Below are 16,100 nucleotides of genomic sequence, written 5' to 3' on the forward strand. Positions count from 1 at the left end.
TTTGAGTAATCAACAGAACTTCGTCCTGGATCTCTCTTGAGCTCCTCAGCAGGCACAGACAGACCAACTCAGACTTACCAAGTACTCAGAGAACAGACAGAATGGTCTTGTTGGTTGAACTCGGATGGCAATGTTGCCTTCTTCTCCCACAGGCAGAATAGCCCCATGGTCATCTATGATCTGCAGAAAGGACATATCGTTACTGCTTTGATCAGCTCAGTGAAATATCTGTTATAGCACAGTACAGGACAGAGAAGGGACACAGACAATATTCCCTTACTCTTGTGCCCACAACTGCAGCTGAGCTCAGATGTGGCGTATCAACATACCTGCACATCATAAGGGGGAACAGCTTTTCCCAAAGAGCCAGGTTTAATTTTCATTCCTTTCATATTGGCACATATTGTCACCTGCATAATAGATTTATTTTTTTTAATTTGTGCAACATCTTGTCAATTTTATTATTGTTTGCATTAGGCACAACACCTCTTCATGACTATTGTGACAAGAGCTGAATCAGGACTAAAGCATTGTGGTTCTCAAGCACATCAGAGAGGGGCTGAGAGGCATTTCAGGTCAGCCCTGTGGAACGAGTTTGCCTGTGCTCAGTCTGAGCTAGTGAGTTCTTCTGCAAACACTTGACTTCGCAAGACAGCAGATGTGGAATCATTACAGATCTTATTTCAATAATGGAACAATTAATTCGGGACCATATCAAGGGTAAGAGGAGAGAATGCCTGAAATCTGACTCTTAATAGCTTCGTTAATGTTCACTTACAGAGAAGTCTGGGATGTGAACTGATTTAATATTTTTCATTAAAGTCTTGGACAGGCCAAATTGATACCCAGAGCAAATTATTTTTTTAGTTTTGCCTTTTAAGTAAAGATGATGAAGGGATCTACTATAACACTAAAATATGCAGCTAGTTGATTTTGGAACTGTATAACCATAATTATATATAGTGTCTTTTTTAAAAAAAGTTCATTCAAATGATTCTCACCTTTTCCATCAATTTATCAAGCATACTGTGCCTCTAGCATTGTTACCTTTGAAAGGACATACTGCAAGAAATAATGCAAACATACTGTTTCAGTCTGGCCATAACCTTCATAGATATCCAGCCCCGTCTGGGTTTTCCACTTTGCCATCACTTCAGGATTGAGTGGTTCCCCTCCAGATACACAGTGTTTCAGACTCATGAACTTGTAGCTTGAGAGGAATTGCGAATAAAATAATTTTCTTAACTACTGGAAACGGCAGTGAATGATCTTATCTGAACAGTCTCCTTCAACTTCCAAAGTAAGTATGCCTAAAACTTCACAAGCTACTTTGGAAACGACAATAATCGTCCTGTTACACAGACCTGGACTGGACTCCTAGATTGCTCATGTTACCACTGATGATAACGTGGTTTATCTGTGCCACTGGAAGTAGGGGTTTTTTTTCTGGAAAAAGAGTAAGCAAAGGTGTTTTCTAGGAAGAACTGACAAAAAAAGGACAAAGTTCAATAAGCACATCAGATATTCATGGAAAGCTGAGTATGTGCCAACATCCAAGATGAAATAAGACACAGAATTTTCTAGAGCAAAAGGAAGGCTGAATAGGAATACAGAGCCTGAGCTCCCTGCTAAACCAGGGTTGGCTCTTGTCAGGATGAAAGACTTATGTAAGAAGAGTAAGTACCTTACTGAAGATGTCAAAACTCTACAAATCACACTCACTACTTCTCATAAGCTGAGTATTTTGCAGTGTAACAAACTGGCGGGAACAGCTGCCAAATAACTCTCAGCATGTGGAAGTCCTCTAACCGCTCACTTCACTCAGGCATATGGGAAAAAATCCAGTAAACCCCTGATCCTGTGCTGCACAAAACCTTCACTTAAATTTAACTGTGAACTGTAAGTTTAGAGGAAATGACAACGTAAAAAACCTCACTTGTTTCCCTTGGGCTATCTTTTCAAAGGCCCATTCCTGAAGCTTGAATGGCCTAAGGTGTAACTAGTTATTCTCATCTTTCAGAATGTAGCTTTCTCTTCTGAGAGCAAATCTTGCTAATTAGATCTCATTTAATTGAAAAAAATAAGCAACATAAGGAACTAAACAGTCAGCCACAGCATTATACCCCAGCTTCTCTGCAAACCTTGAAAGAAACAGAGATGCAGTACCTGCTCAGATCATGTTGGACCAGCATGCGGTAGGCAGTGGGAGCAGTGCAAAAGACAGTAATGGGATATCTTGAGAGAGTCTAGAAAAATAGAAAGTTATTTTGTGGAAAAGAAAACGTAATGGTGGGTCTGACCTTGTAAATGTGCAGGTAATGAACACAACTTATGTGCTCACATGTCTGCAAAATGAAAACCATAAAAACGCAACATACATTCAACACAGAGAATGACTATGAATTAGTGATTATGAATCCTAACTGGAGTGGCTAAAACAGTCAGGCCCACTGCTGCAGAAAATATAGTACTTTCTGTCCAACAACAGTCACTCATGTAAAAAAATGACATTTGACAGTAGCAGCTCATTAAGATTTTCTGCTTCCCAAGGTGACTGTGTCCCAGGCTCAAGACTAAGTGACAATAGTGCACTAGACCAAAGCTTTTCCAATTTTGTTCTTGAGAAAGTCTGGGTCTCCTCTCCACACAGGTGGCCAATATTGAGGAGAACAGGCCAGCTGGCTGGTGGTGCAAAATGGTAGAGAGGAGGACTAGGCATTCTGGCAACTCATTGAAAATTCAGGATAACAGGGCCCCTATTCAGGTCTATGCCATACTCTGATTACTAGTCCATGCTCACTCTGAGCCCAGAGTAGCTGGAAATCTGAAGTGAACTTTAGGCTACACATGGGACAAGACTGCAGTGATCCCGAGTTCTTTTCATCCTGCATCTTCCACCACGTCTCCTCTAGACTGCAGCCATGTCACATGGCCTAGCCAGGAGGGAAAACACTTGTTCCTCTAGCTTACTGGGCACCAAAGGGAGGGATGTTCACTTGGGATGTGGGAAGTACTGCTACAGAGCAGTGGGTACTCATGCACTGGAGCCCAGCCTGTTTGCTTCATCTACGCAAAATGGGAATGAAACTCACAGTATAAAATGTTACTCTTACCTCAGCAATAAGTGATGATTTAAACTGTGGCATATTGTGTACAAAGACACACGATCCACAGATCCACGGTGCAAAAACACTGCTCCAAGCTGATTTTACCCAGCCAGTATCAGAGGTATTCCACATTATATCTGAAGGAGTCAAATTCATCCAGTACCTGATGATAAAGCAGAGATAAAAATAATGCTTCATAGAGTGAGTGACTCAGGCATAGGTCACAGCATAATTAAAGGGCATGAATTAGAAGATGTGGTCAGCAAGTGGGGCTGCTCTTTAGAAAGTTTGTAAGCATTGAAGAATCTTAAACATTCTCTTATTTCCCTTCATTCCTTCCTGTTTAACATTTCCAGCATTCGCTTTTCTCCTGAACAGCACAAAACATCCTTGGCTTAAGTTGCAGAATCTGGATCTAGATCAAAATCTGAACAGATCATTTGGAGTAGGCTTTCCCCACATTGTGGATTAGAGACATCAGCTGAATCACACCTTGTTTCTCTAGGAAACTAACCACATTACTTGTCTGCACTCTATACCACCAACTTCCAACTCTGAATGCCTTGGGAAATATATCCTTTGATCTTCATGAAATTTCTCACTCCTTGGGAAGCATAAACAAAAGATGTTCAAAGAAAACAAATCAGTACCAAGCCACAGATTCAAACTGAACTGTAACCTTTAAGGTATAATGCTATGGTTCAAGGTTGTTTTGGTTGTCAAGGAAGTTTTATATAATACTAAAGCACTAGACTTTATCTGGTTTTGCTATAAGGATGTTATCCTTATTGGCTACTCTGCAGCCAGCTCTCTGAGCAACAGAACACTGTGTTTAGCGATCTCAACTCAAGTCTTCAAAAAGTTTTTAATAATAAGGGTTGCACTGTGACGGGGAATGGTGAGGAAGAATCAAGATGCTGTACTCGTGAAATGCTTACATTTAGTGGAGTTTTTCTGGTCATATTTTCAATGTAATTGTGATCATGTCACTTACATCAGGACACTGGGAGCAAATGCAAGGTATACCTGCCACTGGTTGCAAATCCGATGCCATAACTGCTGTGGGAGTGCACCACCATTTTCGGAAAGTCTGTACTTCCACTAGTAAAATAGATCAGCATTGGGTCATGACTCTTTGTCTTGACACATTTATGGTCAGCAGATGTCACCCTTCAGAAGAAACAGTATATGACAGTTACTACATGTAGTTTTTCTCAAAGGAAGCAGTATTTTTTAAGGTTTAGGAGATAAACAGGAAAACGGCCCAAAACTACATGAACTCACTAAATAGACAGTTGCATCAGACACCACAGGTAAGAGTTAGAGAGCATATTTTGCTAGTCACAAGTGCGCTCTGTCTGCCACAACTTTCAAGGTGTGAGCACCTACAGCATATTCTAGTGACTTTGTCCACAACTATTTTGCAAGGTGCTTGTTACAGAACAGCAGGTAGATGCAAAAGCAACTTCTGCCTCAACACATACTGTCTCCCAATCTGAAGTCAATGAGGGCCATATTCAGGCTATTATGATAAATAAGATGGTCTTAGACATGTATTTACATTCAAGAGACGGACAAACAGTTCAGATCATCTGGGCTACCAAGACAGTCAAGGGAAGAAATAATTGATACTATGTTAGCTGAGCACCAAGAGCTGACAATGGTTATCTTCTCATTGAATTCAAGAGGCTTGGCTCTAGAAGACACGCACAAAACAACTGCAAGATTAGTGTGCTTGTCTTGTGATCACAGTAGAAGAGCTTTTAAAAGCTTTTAAAAGCTGGCAGGCTGCTGAATAAGAAGCTGAAAGACCTTAATATAGCTCCCAAAAACTGTGTTGAAGGGATTAGTACTTAATGCAATGATTACAATGAGTTGGCAGAGGGATGCAAAAATGTAACTTATTTGTAGTTTGAAAATTAATCCCCAAACTCAGCAATGTCACCAGACTGACACTGCTTCCTTCACCGCACAGGATGATGGTAAAACATCTGGATACTCACGCAAGGAGTTCTTTGAGGTTCAACCACCCATCTCTGCTCCCTTTGGCTACAATTAGTTTGCTTTTCAGAAACTGGCACTCGCGCATGACAGATTCCACTGCAGGTGCCAGTGTATCATTAGTAATGATGCACTTGGCCTTTGAAGCCTGGAGTCGGTATAAGATGTCTTTGGCTGTTAATTGGGATGTTCCTGGAATAAAGACAATTCCTGGAAAAAAGCAACAAGCAATTTAGAAAATTGACCATTTCTCTTTATTATGTTCACAGGACATGACCCCAGCCATAGAAAAGCTGAACTACTTGCCAAAAACTTATGCTTTGGGAGGAGTCAAGTATAACTCATGTTTGAAGGCAGAGTTTGGGTGAATTTGTGGCCTAGGAATGACCTGGGATCATCTGGCTCTGAAAGACTTCCAAACCCTGAAACACGGATGTTAAGTTTTGTGTCATCCATATTAAAGGTTTCTAGATCATGAGTAAGATCTAGATTTAGAGTGGTTTTGAGCACTTCCTTCATGATTTGTAACTCAGGAAGGAAGCGTTGAGATTACCATCTCCTTAATTAAGTATACATATAAGGATTATTCATTTGGATTATTTTCATCTGGAATAAAGCTATTATTCATTTAAATAAGAAATTAATAACTCGGGTATGGGATAAACAGATTGAGGTCAGGTAGCTTACATACACTGCTCAGTCAACAAATCCCTCAAGCTTGGATTCATTTTGTAATGTGAACAAACGTAAGTTTGGATACTGAGTACACTGTGACTGAAATCATATTTTCAGGGGTGGAAATCAATTAAGTGCATTTCTATACCTCCTTTTCCCATGCATTTCAATAGACTTTACCTACAGACTGATTTCAGTCTTCTTGCACCTTCACAGGTGTCTACCAAATTTTACAGTTGGGAATCTGAGGCACTGAGACACTGAAAGATACTTCCACATCATAGTCCAGTAAATCCTGGATACAAAAGAACTGGATTCTCTGAGACTTAACTCCATTTACAACCTGCAAGAATCACAGAGCTTAGAAGTGGGACAAAAAACATTTGATCATGTTCCTGTTGATGCTGAACTGTTCCATCATGGATGTTTAGCAGTCTAAAAATGCAATGGGTCAAATTCTTCCTAAGAATTTGCAAAACTGTAACAGCAGAGCAAAATAATATTGTATTGAATTATTAACCAGTCTAGACACATAACTTACTGCAATAAAAGTGTCCACACTGATAATGTATCTGGTCAAATCTGGTCTTAGATTGCAATCATTCAACCTTCACGGGCTTCAACTGAGGATGCTGTTTAACTTAGCCGTGTCTGTTCAGCACCTAGCACAATGTTGCATTGGTTCCTGTGTGGGTGCTGCCAGTTCTCCTTCTACGCAAAAGCTGAATTGTACAGGGCACAGCAGCACATTTCTGTCCCATTTTTTTTCACATTAATTTAGCATATTTTTCGTATCTTCTATTTATTTTCTTTCTGCATCCAAGAGATCAGTAACTTACCTGTTCGCATACAGGCTATGTTCAGTAGCCACCATTCAGGAACACGAGGCAGAACTACTTTAACTCTGTCTCCTCTCTGCAAACCACACACCTCAGAAAGTACATTAGCTGCTTTCCTTGACAGAAATCCCAACTCTTCAAAGCTCCACTTCACCTCCTCTCCCTCATCATTTACCCACCAAAAAGCCGGATTTGCTAGTTGTTTTCCATCCTAGAATGCAGCAGAATGTATTAAAATGAGATGACAAACCTTGAAAGGTTTCATTTCAATCCAACATAACTCCAGACCAGGCAAATCAACCCTGGCAACTACTCTCCTAAAGTGACACCTATATTTCTGACAAAGAAAATAAAATAGTGCATTCTACTTCGCAGCTCATACTACCTAGTATCCATCAGGAAAACTGATTTGTATCATCTGAGATTTGTTCCAATGTCTATGAAGTAAAAGAAAAATACTACCTTTTCCAGTCGTGACCACTCATCTAAGACATCACTTGCAAAGTTGAAATACTCTGGCCGTTCCTTTTTGCACTGGTTTATAGCATCATAATATGAAATAATCTGAGATGTCAGAAGCCTGCTGCATCCATGGAATAATCTGCAAGGTGACCTGAGAATCCACAGACACTGAGGAATCCATGATTTAATAAATTTTCTCATGATAAATGATGTTTTATCAGACAGTGGGGCAAAAAATCAGATGCACACCTACAGGAATCTATCATCTGAAATGAAAGAAAACACATTTAAAAACAGCCAGGTATTGGATGCTGTCTGGTTTGTGATGTTGAATAAATTAACACAAATCAGCTTGAATAAATAGGTTGTTTGCACACCTCTTCCGGTTTTCCCCCTTATTTTATGTGATTCTTAAAATAAGCATTCTTCCTTTTCCAGCAAAGAGACTGTGCACTGTTTTTTCATTACAATCTTTGTCAGCTGATGAATGAAACGCATCTCATCTCTAAACTTTCACTTGAAAGTCCTTTTCTAAATCTCTCTCTCTTGATTCCTGTAAATTTTGTATTTTACTTTGCCTCTTTACAAAAATAAAATGCTGCTACTTAGTGCTTTGAGGACACTATTTATCACCTTGATTTAAAATGGTCTCTGTAATTATGCTATATCTTAAATATACACTAGATGGCGATTCACACTGAATTTACACACCAATAAAACTCATCAAACTTTTATTTCCTTGTGAATTCTCTTTTCACTAGGGGCATGGAATGAACACAAAATAAACACTAGGCAAGCAAACGTTAAATGCCAAAACCTTCCATTTCCTTTGCACTTCAGCTGAAGTGTGCAACTTTGAAAAAGATACATGTTGTAAAACAAACTTGCAAAGAAAATTCCAGCACTTCCAGTTTCTCCTAGTCTTTCCTACGCTACATACAGGTACATGTAGAAGAGATGGAACGGATGATACTGCAGTTATTTAAAGCCCAGCTTTGGAAGTCAAGAAAACTGGATTTTACTCACAGATGCAGAATCTTCTGATAAACTTGTTCTGAGTGTAATCAATTCCTTAAGAATGTACCCGCCACATTAAATCTAAGGGAATCCTTCCCTCAATTCAATGGATCCAGCTTTGCTTTTAAACCTTTCTGTGCAACAACCTTCTCCTTATTTAATAGCCAACAGTACACACCGACCTCCCAGGGATAATACAGTTACTTTCACTCTAGCATTATGTATTGCAAGTGTAGATGTAATGACAGTTTAAAAGTGTTCAATGCCAATAAGTAACAGCAACTGACATGACTCTAAAATCATTGTATTTGTGAGGCAAACCAGAGAAATGTAAACAGAAGGTGCTCACACGTGAGGCATGTGTCAATGGCTGTCAACCACACAACGATCTCCAGGGTGTGAGTGGTAACAAAGCAGAATGCTCAAGAATTATATTTATCGTGCATCCAACGTTTCCTGTGGCCTGTGACTTCTGCAGAAGGCAGATTTTTCATAGCTCTCAAACAGTAAAGCACAAAATGAAACAGCCAGAAGCAGTTAGCACTGATAAAGAAATGTGCAGAACTGTGACCTGATCTGCTGTATGCCTAAAAGAAAGAAAACACTGTATTCCACCAGTTTCAATTTTGTGTTCAGTTCTGCTAAATCCCACTCCTTTCCTCATTGTAAATCTGCCCTGGCAGGACTGACTGCTGTATGATCCTCCTCTTACTGCAGTTTTCTTCCAGGACATAGACATCAGAAGCCCTTTCCAAAATGATGCCTAATTCCTGGTAGGTTTCCAGAAGGGATTTGAATTGACTCCTATTTGTTTCAGTGGCAGACAGGAGAACACCAGCTCTCTAAGCAAATGGTTTTGTCATCCTACTTGTGCTCTGGCAGCCTCAGGCTGTGGTCTGAGCTTACAACTGGGCCTGTTCAGATCAAATGGGCCCTGTTAGGTTTTTTCCTTTACTTCTGAAAGATGCTTTTTAACCCTCCTAGGATGTTACTTGAAAGACATCTTCAGAAAAGAGCCTGTTGCGAGGAGAAAAAGACCACAAAGTCAAACAGCAGACTTATCTCTCTGCCTTTTTTTTTTATCTTTCAGTACCTGATTTCTGCATCTCTATTTACCTTCGATCTTATCTTGCAAGCAGCCTGAATACACAGCTCCCTCTGATTTCATTAAGCACTGCCCAGGAGTGCTAACAGAACACAGCTCAAGGTGCACTACAATCCAAAGCCTTTGAGACTGATAGGAAGGAGTTCACTTGAAACCCAGCCGCGCTCACACCAGGCATGAAAACAACCTAAATTGAAGGAATGTGCCAGCCAAGATCCTTCACCCTCAAGAAAATGGAGGCTACCACATCAACCACCATCACAAACACTCCCTTCCAGCAGTAGTGTCCTGGTAACAGATTTTTCATCCTTTAGTCTAAGGGCATGAAGGAATGAAGCAGCACTCACCACTCCTCAAGCGGAAGTCATTACTGGAGGCAATTTCTTCAACTATCAGTTTAGTTTTACTAATCTGGACCCACATGTCCTCAAGTCAGCTCTGTCCTTGTCTGTGCTGACAAAACAACCAACAGAATACTTGGTCCCCTCTAGAGAGGCTATAGCTTTGGGTGTATAGTTCACAAATTTCAGCACAGTTTAAGGCTCAAAGATATTTCTGCTACAATTACAGAGTGGCAGATACAGAAATAATATTTTCTTAGTAAATTATGCCTTCTTAATCTTTTTGTAAGATATTTCTTAAAATGATCTGAAAAGACTAGCTAGTTCACACAGTTGATAGCTATCCTAAGGATGAAATAGTACATTTGGTCCCTTCAGTGTACTGTACAGGTATTAGCTGCATGAAATTGTGCTACCACTGAAAACCAATGGCAAAATCATCTGGTTTAACCCACAAAGTAGTATCTTGAGCTACAACTTGGAACTTAGGCAGAGATGGAAGCCTTACAGACAAGGCACTGAAGAAATACAGACATTAGAACTATATAAACAAAGCAGTGAGAGTTTTCCCTGACCACAGCATCCTCTGAATCAGATCCATAGTAATAGCTCCAGAAGTGCAACAGACAACCAAGTATTAGGCAAAGGAGCAGCCCTCAAATACTGTCCCAGGCATCTCACTTACTATTTTGTCTGAAACTCTGTGCTGGGTAATGGTGTCAAAAGCAGGCTAATTAGAGAAGTACACTATGAATGGACTGGTGCTTCTGCAGGTGTGTTTCCTTCTGCGCTCTCTCACCCAGGGTTCTGATTATTTACAGAAACAGTAAACCCACCAACCCTACATATACTTTTTTCCCCCAAACACTGCTAAACATGGGGAAGTATATTAATCTTCTTGTGGAAAGGTACAGTTGGCTCCACTGGTGGTAGACTCCTTTATCAACCTTATCAACTTCTTAGTTTGGCTGATAGAAGAGCTGCCATTTGAGCAGCAAACCCTGCTGCTTAGTGCTCTTTTGCTTCTTTCTTTCTCGGTAACTGGATAAAGGCAGGACAAGATGAAGACACAACATTTTTTCCTTCTACCATTATTGTTTTTCACAGGTTTCCCAGCAGCGGACATCATAAGCCCAAACACATCAAATCCAAAGAAAGCCAAACTCCCCAAAATAAAAAAGGAGAACAACGTACTCCTGCTGAAAAAGAGCAACTTTGACAGAGCGCTGAATGAAACTAAGTATCTGCTGGTGGAGTTCTGTGAGTATCAATTTCCACCGCCTCTTACCCTGATGGCTCTGCAGAGCATGACTGATGCTGGGGCACTTGGGTATGCTTGTTTTACTGTTGCTTTGTCCTCTAGCAGTTTTGGGTTTCTCCATGTATGTAATTTAATGTAAAATACAGTAATTAACATTATGTAATTTATGTAATAAGTTATGAGATTTATTACATTAAATCTCCATGTATGCAATTTAATGTAAAATACAGTAATTTATTCCTTTTCGGGATGGTTAAATACCAGCCTGCTACATAGGATGGATACTGCAAATAAGATGGGTCCTCACACACAGTGCTGAGTTGGCATTCTCTGCTTCTATCACCTAATTTTGCAAACACATGTTTCGCAGCAGTGATGGGTGGAACTATAGGTATTAAAAAAAAAAAAAAAAAAAAAAAAAAAAAAAAAAACAGAGAGGGTTTTTCTCCCTCTTACCTTTTCATCATTGCTTTGTATGAGGTTTTTGCTGCCTGGCATTTCTCCTCTGTGAGTGTTTGGGCTTCAGGGAATGTCTTTTAAAAACACTGGTGTCTGTAATTGCATTATGTTGGACTCTTTCCCTGAAATAAGCACTTGATTAAATGGAGGCCAGTTTGTGGTTTTTCTACTAGGTTCATGTTTGTTCCTCATGGGGAGAAAGTTAGTGGGAGCTTTTGAGTAACTAACTTTGTTAGAAGGTCTGGTCCTCTGAACGTTAGGGAAAGTAAATCAAAAAAGCAAAAGCTTAAAGGTATATTCTCATGATGTTACCCATCTAAAAGTTCAGACACTGCATTATTTCCCACTCCAGAAACATGGAGCTGTATTTCCTAGCAGCTTGCTGGTAGGAAAAACTCCTCAATTTGCGTAAGACAGCAAAAGCTTTGTCTCTGCTGCTTGGGCTTGACCTTGCTTCACTGTGTCACACTTACTGAGCTCAGTGCACACACTCTCTTAGCCTTAAATTACACAAACACCTTGCAAACTAGCACTCCTCTGGAGGCAGGCATTAGAGAAAGGCACAAGCTGAAAACCCTGATCTATTCTGTATTTGGAAGGGATATGTGAAATTAAGGCAATATCCTAACTTTGCAGAAGGGCATGTATTTTGTTTTTTTGCCTCGCTACCAAAATGTGGATGATGATGACAATAATTATAATAATAGTAATAAGCAGCAGTAGTAGTAGTAGTAATGTAGATTAATATGAAATGAAAACACTTGTATTTTTCCACCACCATCACCTAAAATACACTAACAGCTTAATGAAACTAAAAACATGTTTGGATCATACTAAACATTTCATTAATCCTGAACCAATGTTATGAAATTTTACATACTTTTAAAACTTTCAAAAGAATCACATTAGAAATTTCTTTAAAACTTCATGTTTAAGATTTCTAAACACTTTTGAAAGTGTTGAAATTTAGCAAGATTGACTTCTAAATTGTGGAAAGACAAAGGCTATTTAGCAAATTCAGTCTCCAGTTATGAACTGTTCTGATCTCTCTGAAGGTGCATTATTTTGATGAAAAAAATAATTTACCAGAAAAACTTTAGTCAGGCTCTATTCTCAGTTTTGTAAGAGGTGACTTAAAGCACAGAACCTTGATGTCCAGGTCAGAAGAGTTTGCAGCCAAGCTTCCTGAGTACTTGCTGAGCTGATCATAATGAGATATTGCAACACACTTCAGGATTTCAACCTAATACCAAATGGAAAGACGATGTGAAAAATATCATGAAGAGATGAAGAAAGAAGGCCAGCAACTTGGGCACTCAAAGGATGCAGGAGATGTAAGTTAGGATTTCTTCCCCCTGCTTCAAAGCAGAGTCCGGGACCTCCCTCTCTGATATCCCACCACCTTCACAACCAGCCTTCTTCAGAAGAGAAGGGCAAACACACTCTTCCATTCAATACTGCATCTTCTGAAAAAGTCAGAGATGAAACACTGCTCCCCAACCACATCTTGCTGCAGTGATCCTCACTGCCTTCTAGTTTGGATTCAGGGTCACCATGTCTATCTGAAGGGCTTGCTCAAAACTTGTGGATTTCCTTTCCCCCACAAACCATAAAGGCATCTAAAGTCCCTGGAGAGAATTACAGAATCGCTCATGAGTGATGAGCTCCACAGCCCAGATACATTATCTGGAAACCACTGGCCTCAGTCTCAATAGCTCCCTTTGAAGATGTGCTACTAAACAGCCTCTGGGGCAGTGAAAAACTATCCTGCAGCAAGGCACTGCCGTGGGGTGTGACAAACCTGAGTTCACAATGCTGAACCAGATGGCTCATTAGCTGTAATCATTTGCATTGCCACAGCACAAAGACTAAAGATGGGACGTGCACATTCACCTGTACAGAGAAGCCATAAAGCCCTAATATTTTATGTCTTACTCCTTAAAACAGGCTATCTAAATAAACAATCTACGTGAACATGGAACTATTAAGGGAACCTCGATAATGAGAGACAAAGCAATATTACCCCAATCACACAGGAAATCTGTGGGGCTGCCAGGAATTAGCTTCAGAAATCCAGAATGAATGCAAGACCTGAGACCTTTCTCTTAACCCATTCTCAATCACAGAGAGTGTCAGAGAACGAGAATGCTCTCATGCTTTCCAGAAAGTGGGATTTGTTCTGGTGCTGTACCAACATGGGGAAAAGCTCAAACTCCAGATCTTGACTCAAAACACTAGGATCTGCCTTAGGCCTATCTATCATGTGAAAACCCCAACACTTTCCCTGTTACATACCATTACCTACTTACCAGACCCACAATATTTATTAGGAGAGGCCTGCTTTGACGTCTTCTGCTCAGCGACTCCCAAGTCCTCCTAATGCCCTTCAATTCCACCCTGACAGGTCTGCCTTCTTTCAGGCATGGTTTGCTATAAAAACATACACTGACTTTGTGCCAAGCAGTATCAGGCTACCCTTAGGAGCTGAGCAAAGTACACAGGGCAAGTACCCAGCATGAAAACAAAGTAATGACTCAGAAACACGGCACTCTTCTGCCCTCATCCCAACTGCTTTGTGCAACAAGAAAGTAGCTGAAAGGGGTGGCATAATAGGGGTGAGGAAGGACACGGGAACACAGCTTCCAGCTTTTCTTTGTTTTTTTGGAGGAAGGTACAGAGAAGAATGTCTGAAAACAATGCAAGGAGCACACAGCAATGTGCATAGTCTCCTGTGGACGCAAGCCCTGCTGCCTGCCCAGCATGTGCTAGGAGCACCTAATTTCAATGCTCAATTGAAAGTGCTCTTCTGTTGCAGTTTGGGGCATCTCCCCATCCATGTCAAACTGATCCAAATATCACACAAATGCCTATCAGCACAGGGAATATAGAGCACCTGCCACCAGCAGAAGGTAGATCTTACATCAGTGTTGCCACAGGAGAGTTTTACTGTTTACACTATACAATACCTGAATATAAACCCCTGTGTTGACTTTCATTGCAGAATACTGTTGCTTTTAAAAAACAGCCATAACCCAAAAAATCCCAAGCATTCTAACAAATATCCTCATCACAGGGAGAATAAACTTTGTACGCTTGTAAACACAAACACTAAACCCACTGTTGCTTACACTGCAAACTGTAAGCGTTGAAGTCATGTATTAGCTTACTCCAATCTTCACATGGAGAGCAACTGTCTGAACACAGCAAAGTGCATCTCCTATTTCATTTCTCTTCAAAAACCTTTCATAAACCTTTCCAATTTTCTGTTGTGAGAATGGTTTCCACAGGACTTTGCAACTTCCCCATATTTCTCCATGCAAGAATACTCCCCAGATCCCCCAAACAGAATGGTGAATGCCATTCATGTTTAAGGCTTTCCCAGGCCAGAGGCAGAAATAACCCACAATATGCTCCAGGCCCAATGGCAAAATGTAGCACATCAGCCCACACCAGCAACTTGACCATTCTGTGACTGAGAAAAGACATGTTACATACAACTAAATACACTGTCTCTTCAAAGAAGCAGGTATTAAACTGCTACTCATTTTCACTGGCAATATGATGGGTTCAAACATGGCAGACATCATAGGCAGAGATTAAGACAACCGTTTATATGGAAGGCTAATGATGCACTGAAGGATCATGCCTAGGGTAGCTCTTGTATCTCTATTCATAGCAATATTTAAGGCCAGATTAGTCGAAGAGCTGTCAAGATTGGTTTAGATATGGTTTAACTTGCCTTAGGCCAGACCTATGACCTCTCCAAGTCCCTCACAGCTCTAGTTCTGTATTTAACTTGGCTAGTGGCATATTTAGGGAAACACAAAATCCGTGTAGAGCACACACTAACACCACTTTTTCCTGCCTACCAGAAGAATTCAGGAAAGGCCCAGACCCCCATGATTGCTTGACTCCTCAGATCTCCAAGAACGCCTACTCGTGTCCATTCCAGTGAAAAATTTTCAGTTCCTAAACAAACGTGTGGATAACCTAAGGACAAACACACAAGCGGTGCAGACCTTGTACTGATGCTTTGCATGCTATGTGTACTATCATTTATGAAAAAGTGATGTTTACCTTTCCTAGCAGAACATTTGTATATCCAGTGAGGCACCAGGTCAGCCATAGGATTCCTGCAGCCTGTGACTGACGGACTGACTATGCTGAAATAATGACATTTAATAGGCAAGATAAGGATTACTCCTAAAGAAAAACACATCCCTTTCAAGGCACAAAAGCTGAAAATTATGCTATTGAAAAAGAATATGCTGCTTATGTATATAGAGTTCACAAAAAGGGGGATTTCTAGAAAGCAGGGCGGGCATGACTGCTCTTAAATCAATTACATATCAGATAGTCAGCTCACTTATAAAGCCAACATCCAAAGCATACTCACTCCTGTGCCAAGAACTGTTTTCAGCATACAGTGGTCTCCTCACTGCAGGAGGTGAACACAAACAGTTCAAAACCACCCAGAACAGGTATTTCTTACAACTAAGCTTACTACAGGAACCTAGTGCAGTGTGAAAGATAGTGGAATGTGGATGCCTCATTCCTGTAGAGTTTTTCAGAAACCTGTGTCAGTCTTTTAGAAGTAAATCTGAAGTAATTTGTTTGCCAATTATAGTTATAAAAATGAGCAGGACAGTGGAAACACGTCCAGACAGGTGCAAGAGTCACTAGATGATGTTTTAGTTGCCAGCTGCACAGACTTACTGATTAGCATGGGTCCCTTTATTGAATGCTTTGAATAAGGATCCAAACTGTAGAATAATTACTGATGTTTGCACAGCAGAAGATCAAGTGAACGGCAAACATCAGTTTAAAAGTACA

At 40.3% G+C, this 16,100-nt stretch overlaps 2 protein-coding genes across 2 annotated transcripts in view; one reads left to right on the forward strand and one right to left on the reverse strand.

Moving 5' to 3' along the window:
* LOC308063575 (acyl-coenzyme A synthetase ACSM3, mitochondrial-like) overlaps positions 1-16,100 on the reverse strand; it is an 86,446-nt gene that overhangs the window by 3,171 nt on the left and 67,175 nt on the right. The window contains exons 2-10 of the mRNA XM_080386726.1: positions 7,085-7,350; positions 6,623-6,833; positions 5,111-5,318; positions 4,134-4,277; positions 3,114-3,270; positions 2,167-2,246; positions 1,087-1,210; positions 330-410; positions 79-180 (exon numbers count right to left, since the gene is read on the reverse strand). Of these exons, the coding sequence (XP_080242852.1) occupies positions 79-180; positions 330-410; positions 1,087-1,210; positions 2,167-2,246; positions 3,114-3,270; positions 4,134-4,277; positions 5,111-5,318; positions 6,623-6,833; positions 7,085-7,285 (1,308 nt within the window). The 5' untranslated portion in view covers positions 7,286-7,350. The remainder of the gene's footprint in view (positions 1-78; positions 181-329; positions 411-1,086; positions 1,211-2,166; positions 2,247-3,113; positions 3,271-4,133; positions 4,278-5,110; positions 5,319-6,622; positions 6,834-7,084; positions 7,351-16,100) is intronic.
* PDILT (protein disulfide isomerase like, testis expressed) overlaps positions 7,286-16,100 on the forward strand; it is a 33,748-nt gene continuing 24,933 nt past the window's right edge. Inside the window, exon 1 of the mRNA XM_080386729.1 lies at positions 7,286-10,807. Coding sequence (XP_080242855.1) covers positions 10,609-10,807 — 199 coding nt within the window. The 5' untranslated portion in view covers positions 7,286-10,608. The remainder of the gene's footprint in view (positions 10,808-16,100) is intronic.

The sequence above is a fragment of the Falco punctatus genome (genome assembly GCF_963210335.1).
Source record: "Falco punctatus genome assembly, chromosome: 4".
NCBI lineage: Eukaryota > Metazoa > Chordata > Aves > Falconiformes > Falconidae > Falco > Falco punctatus.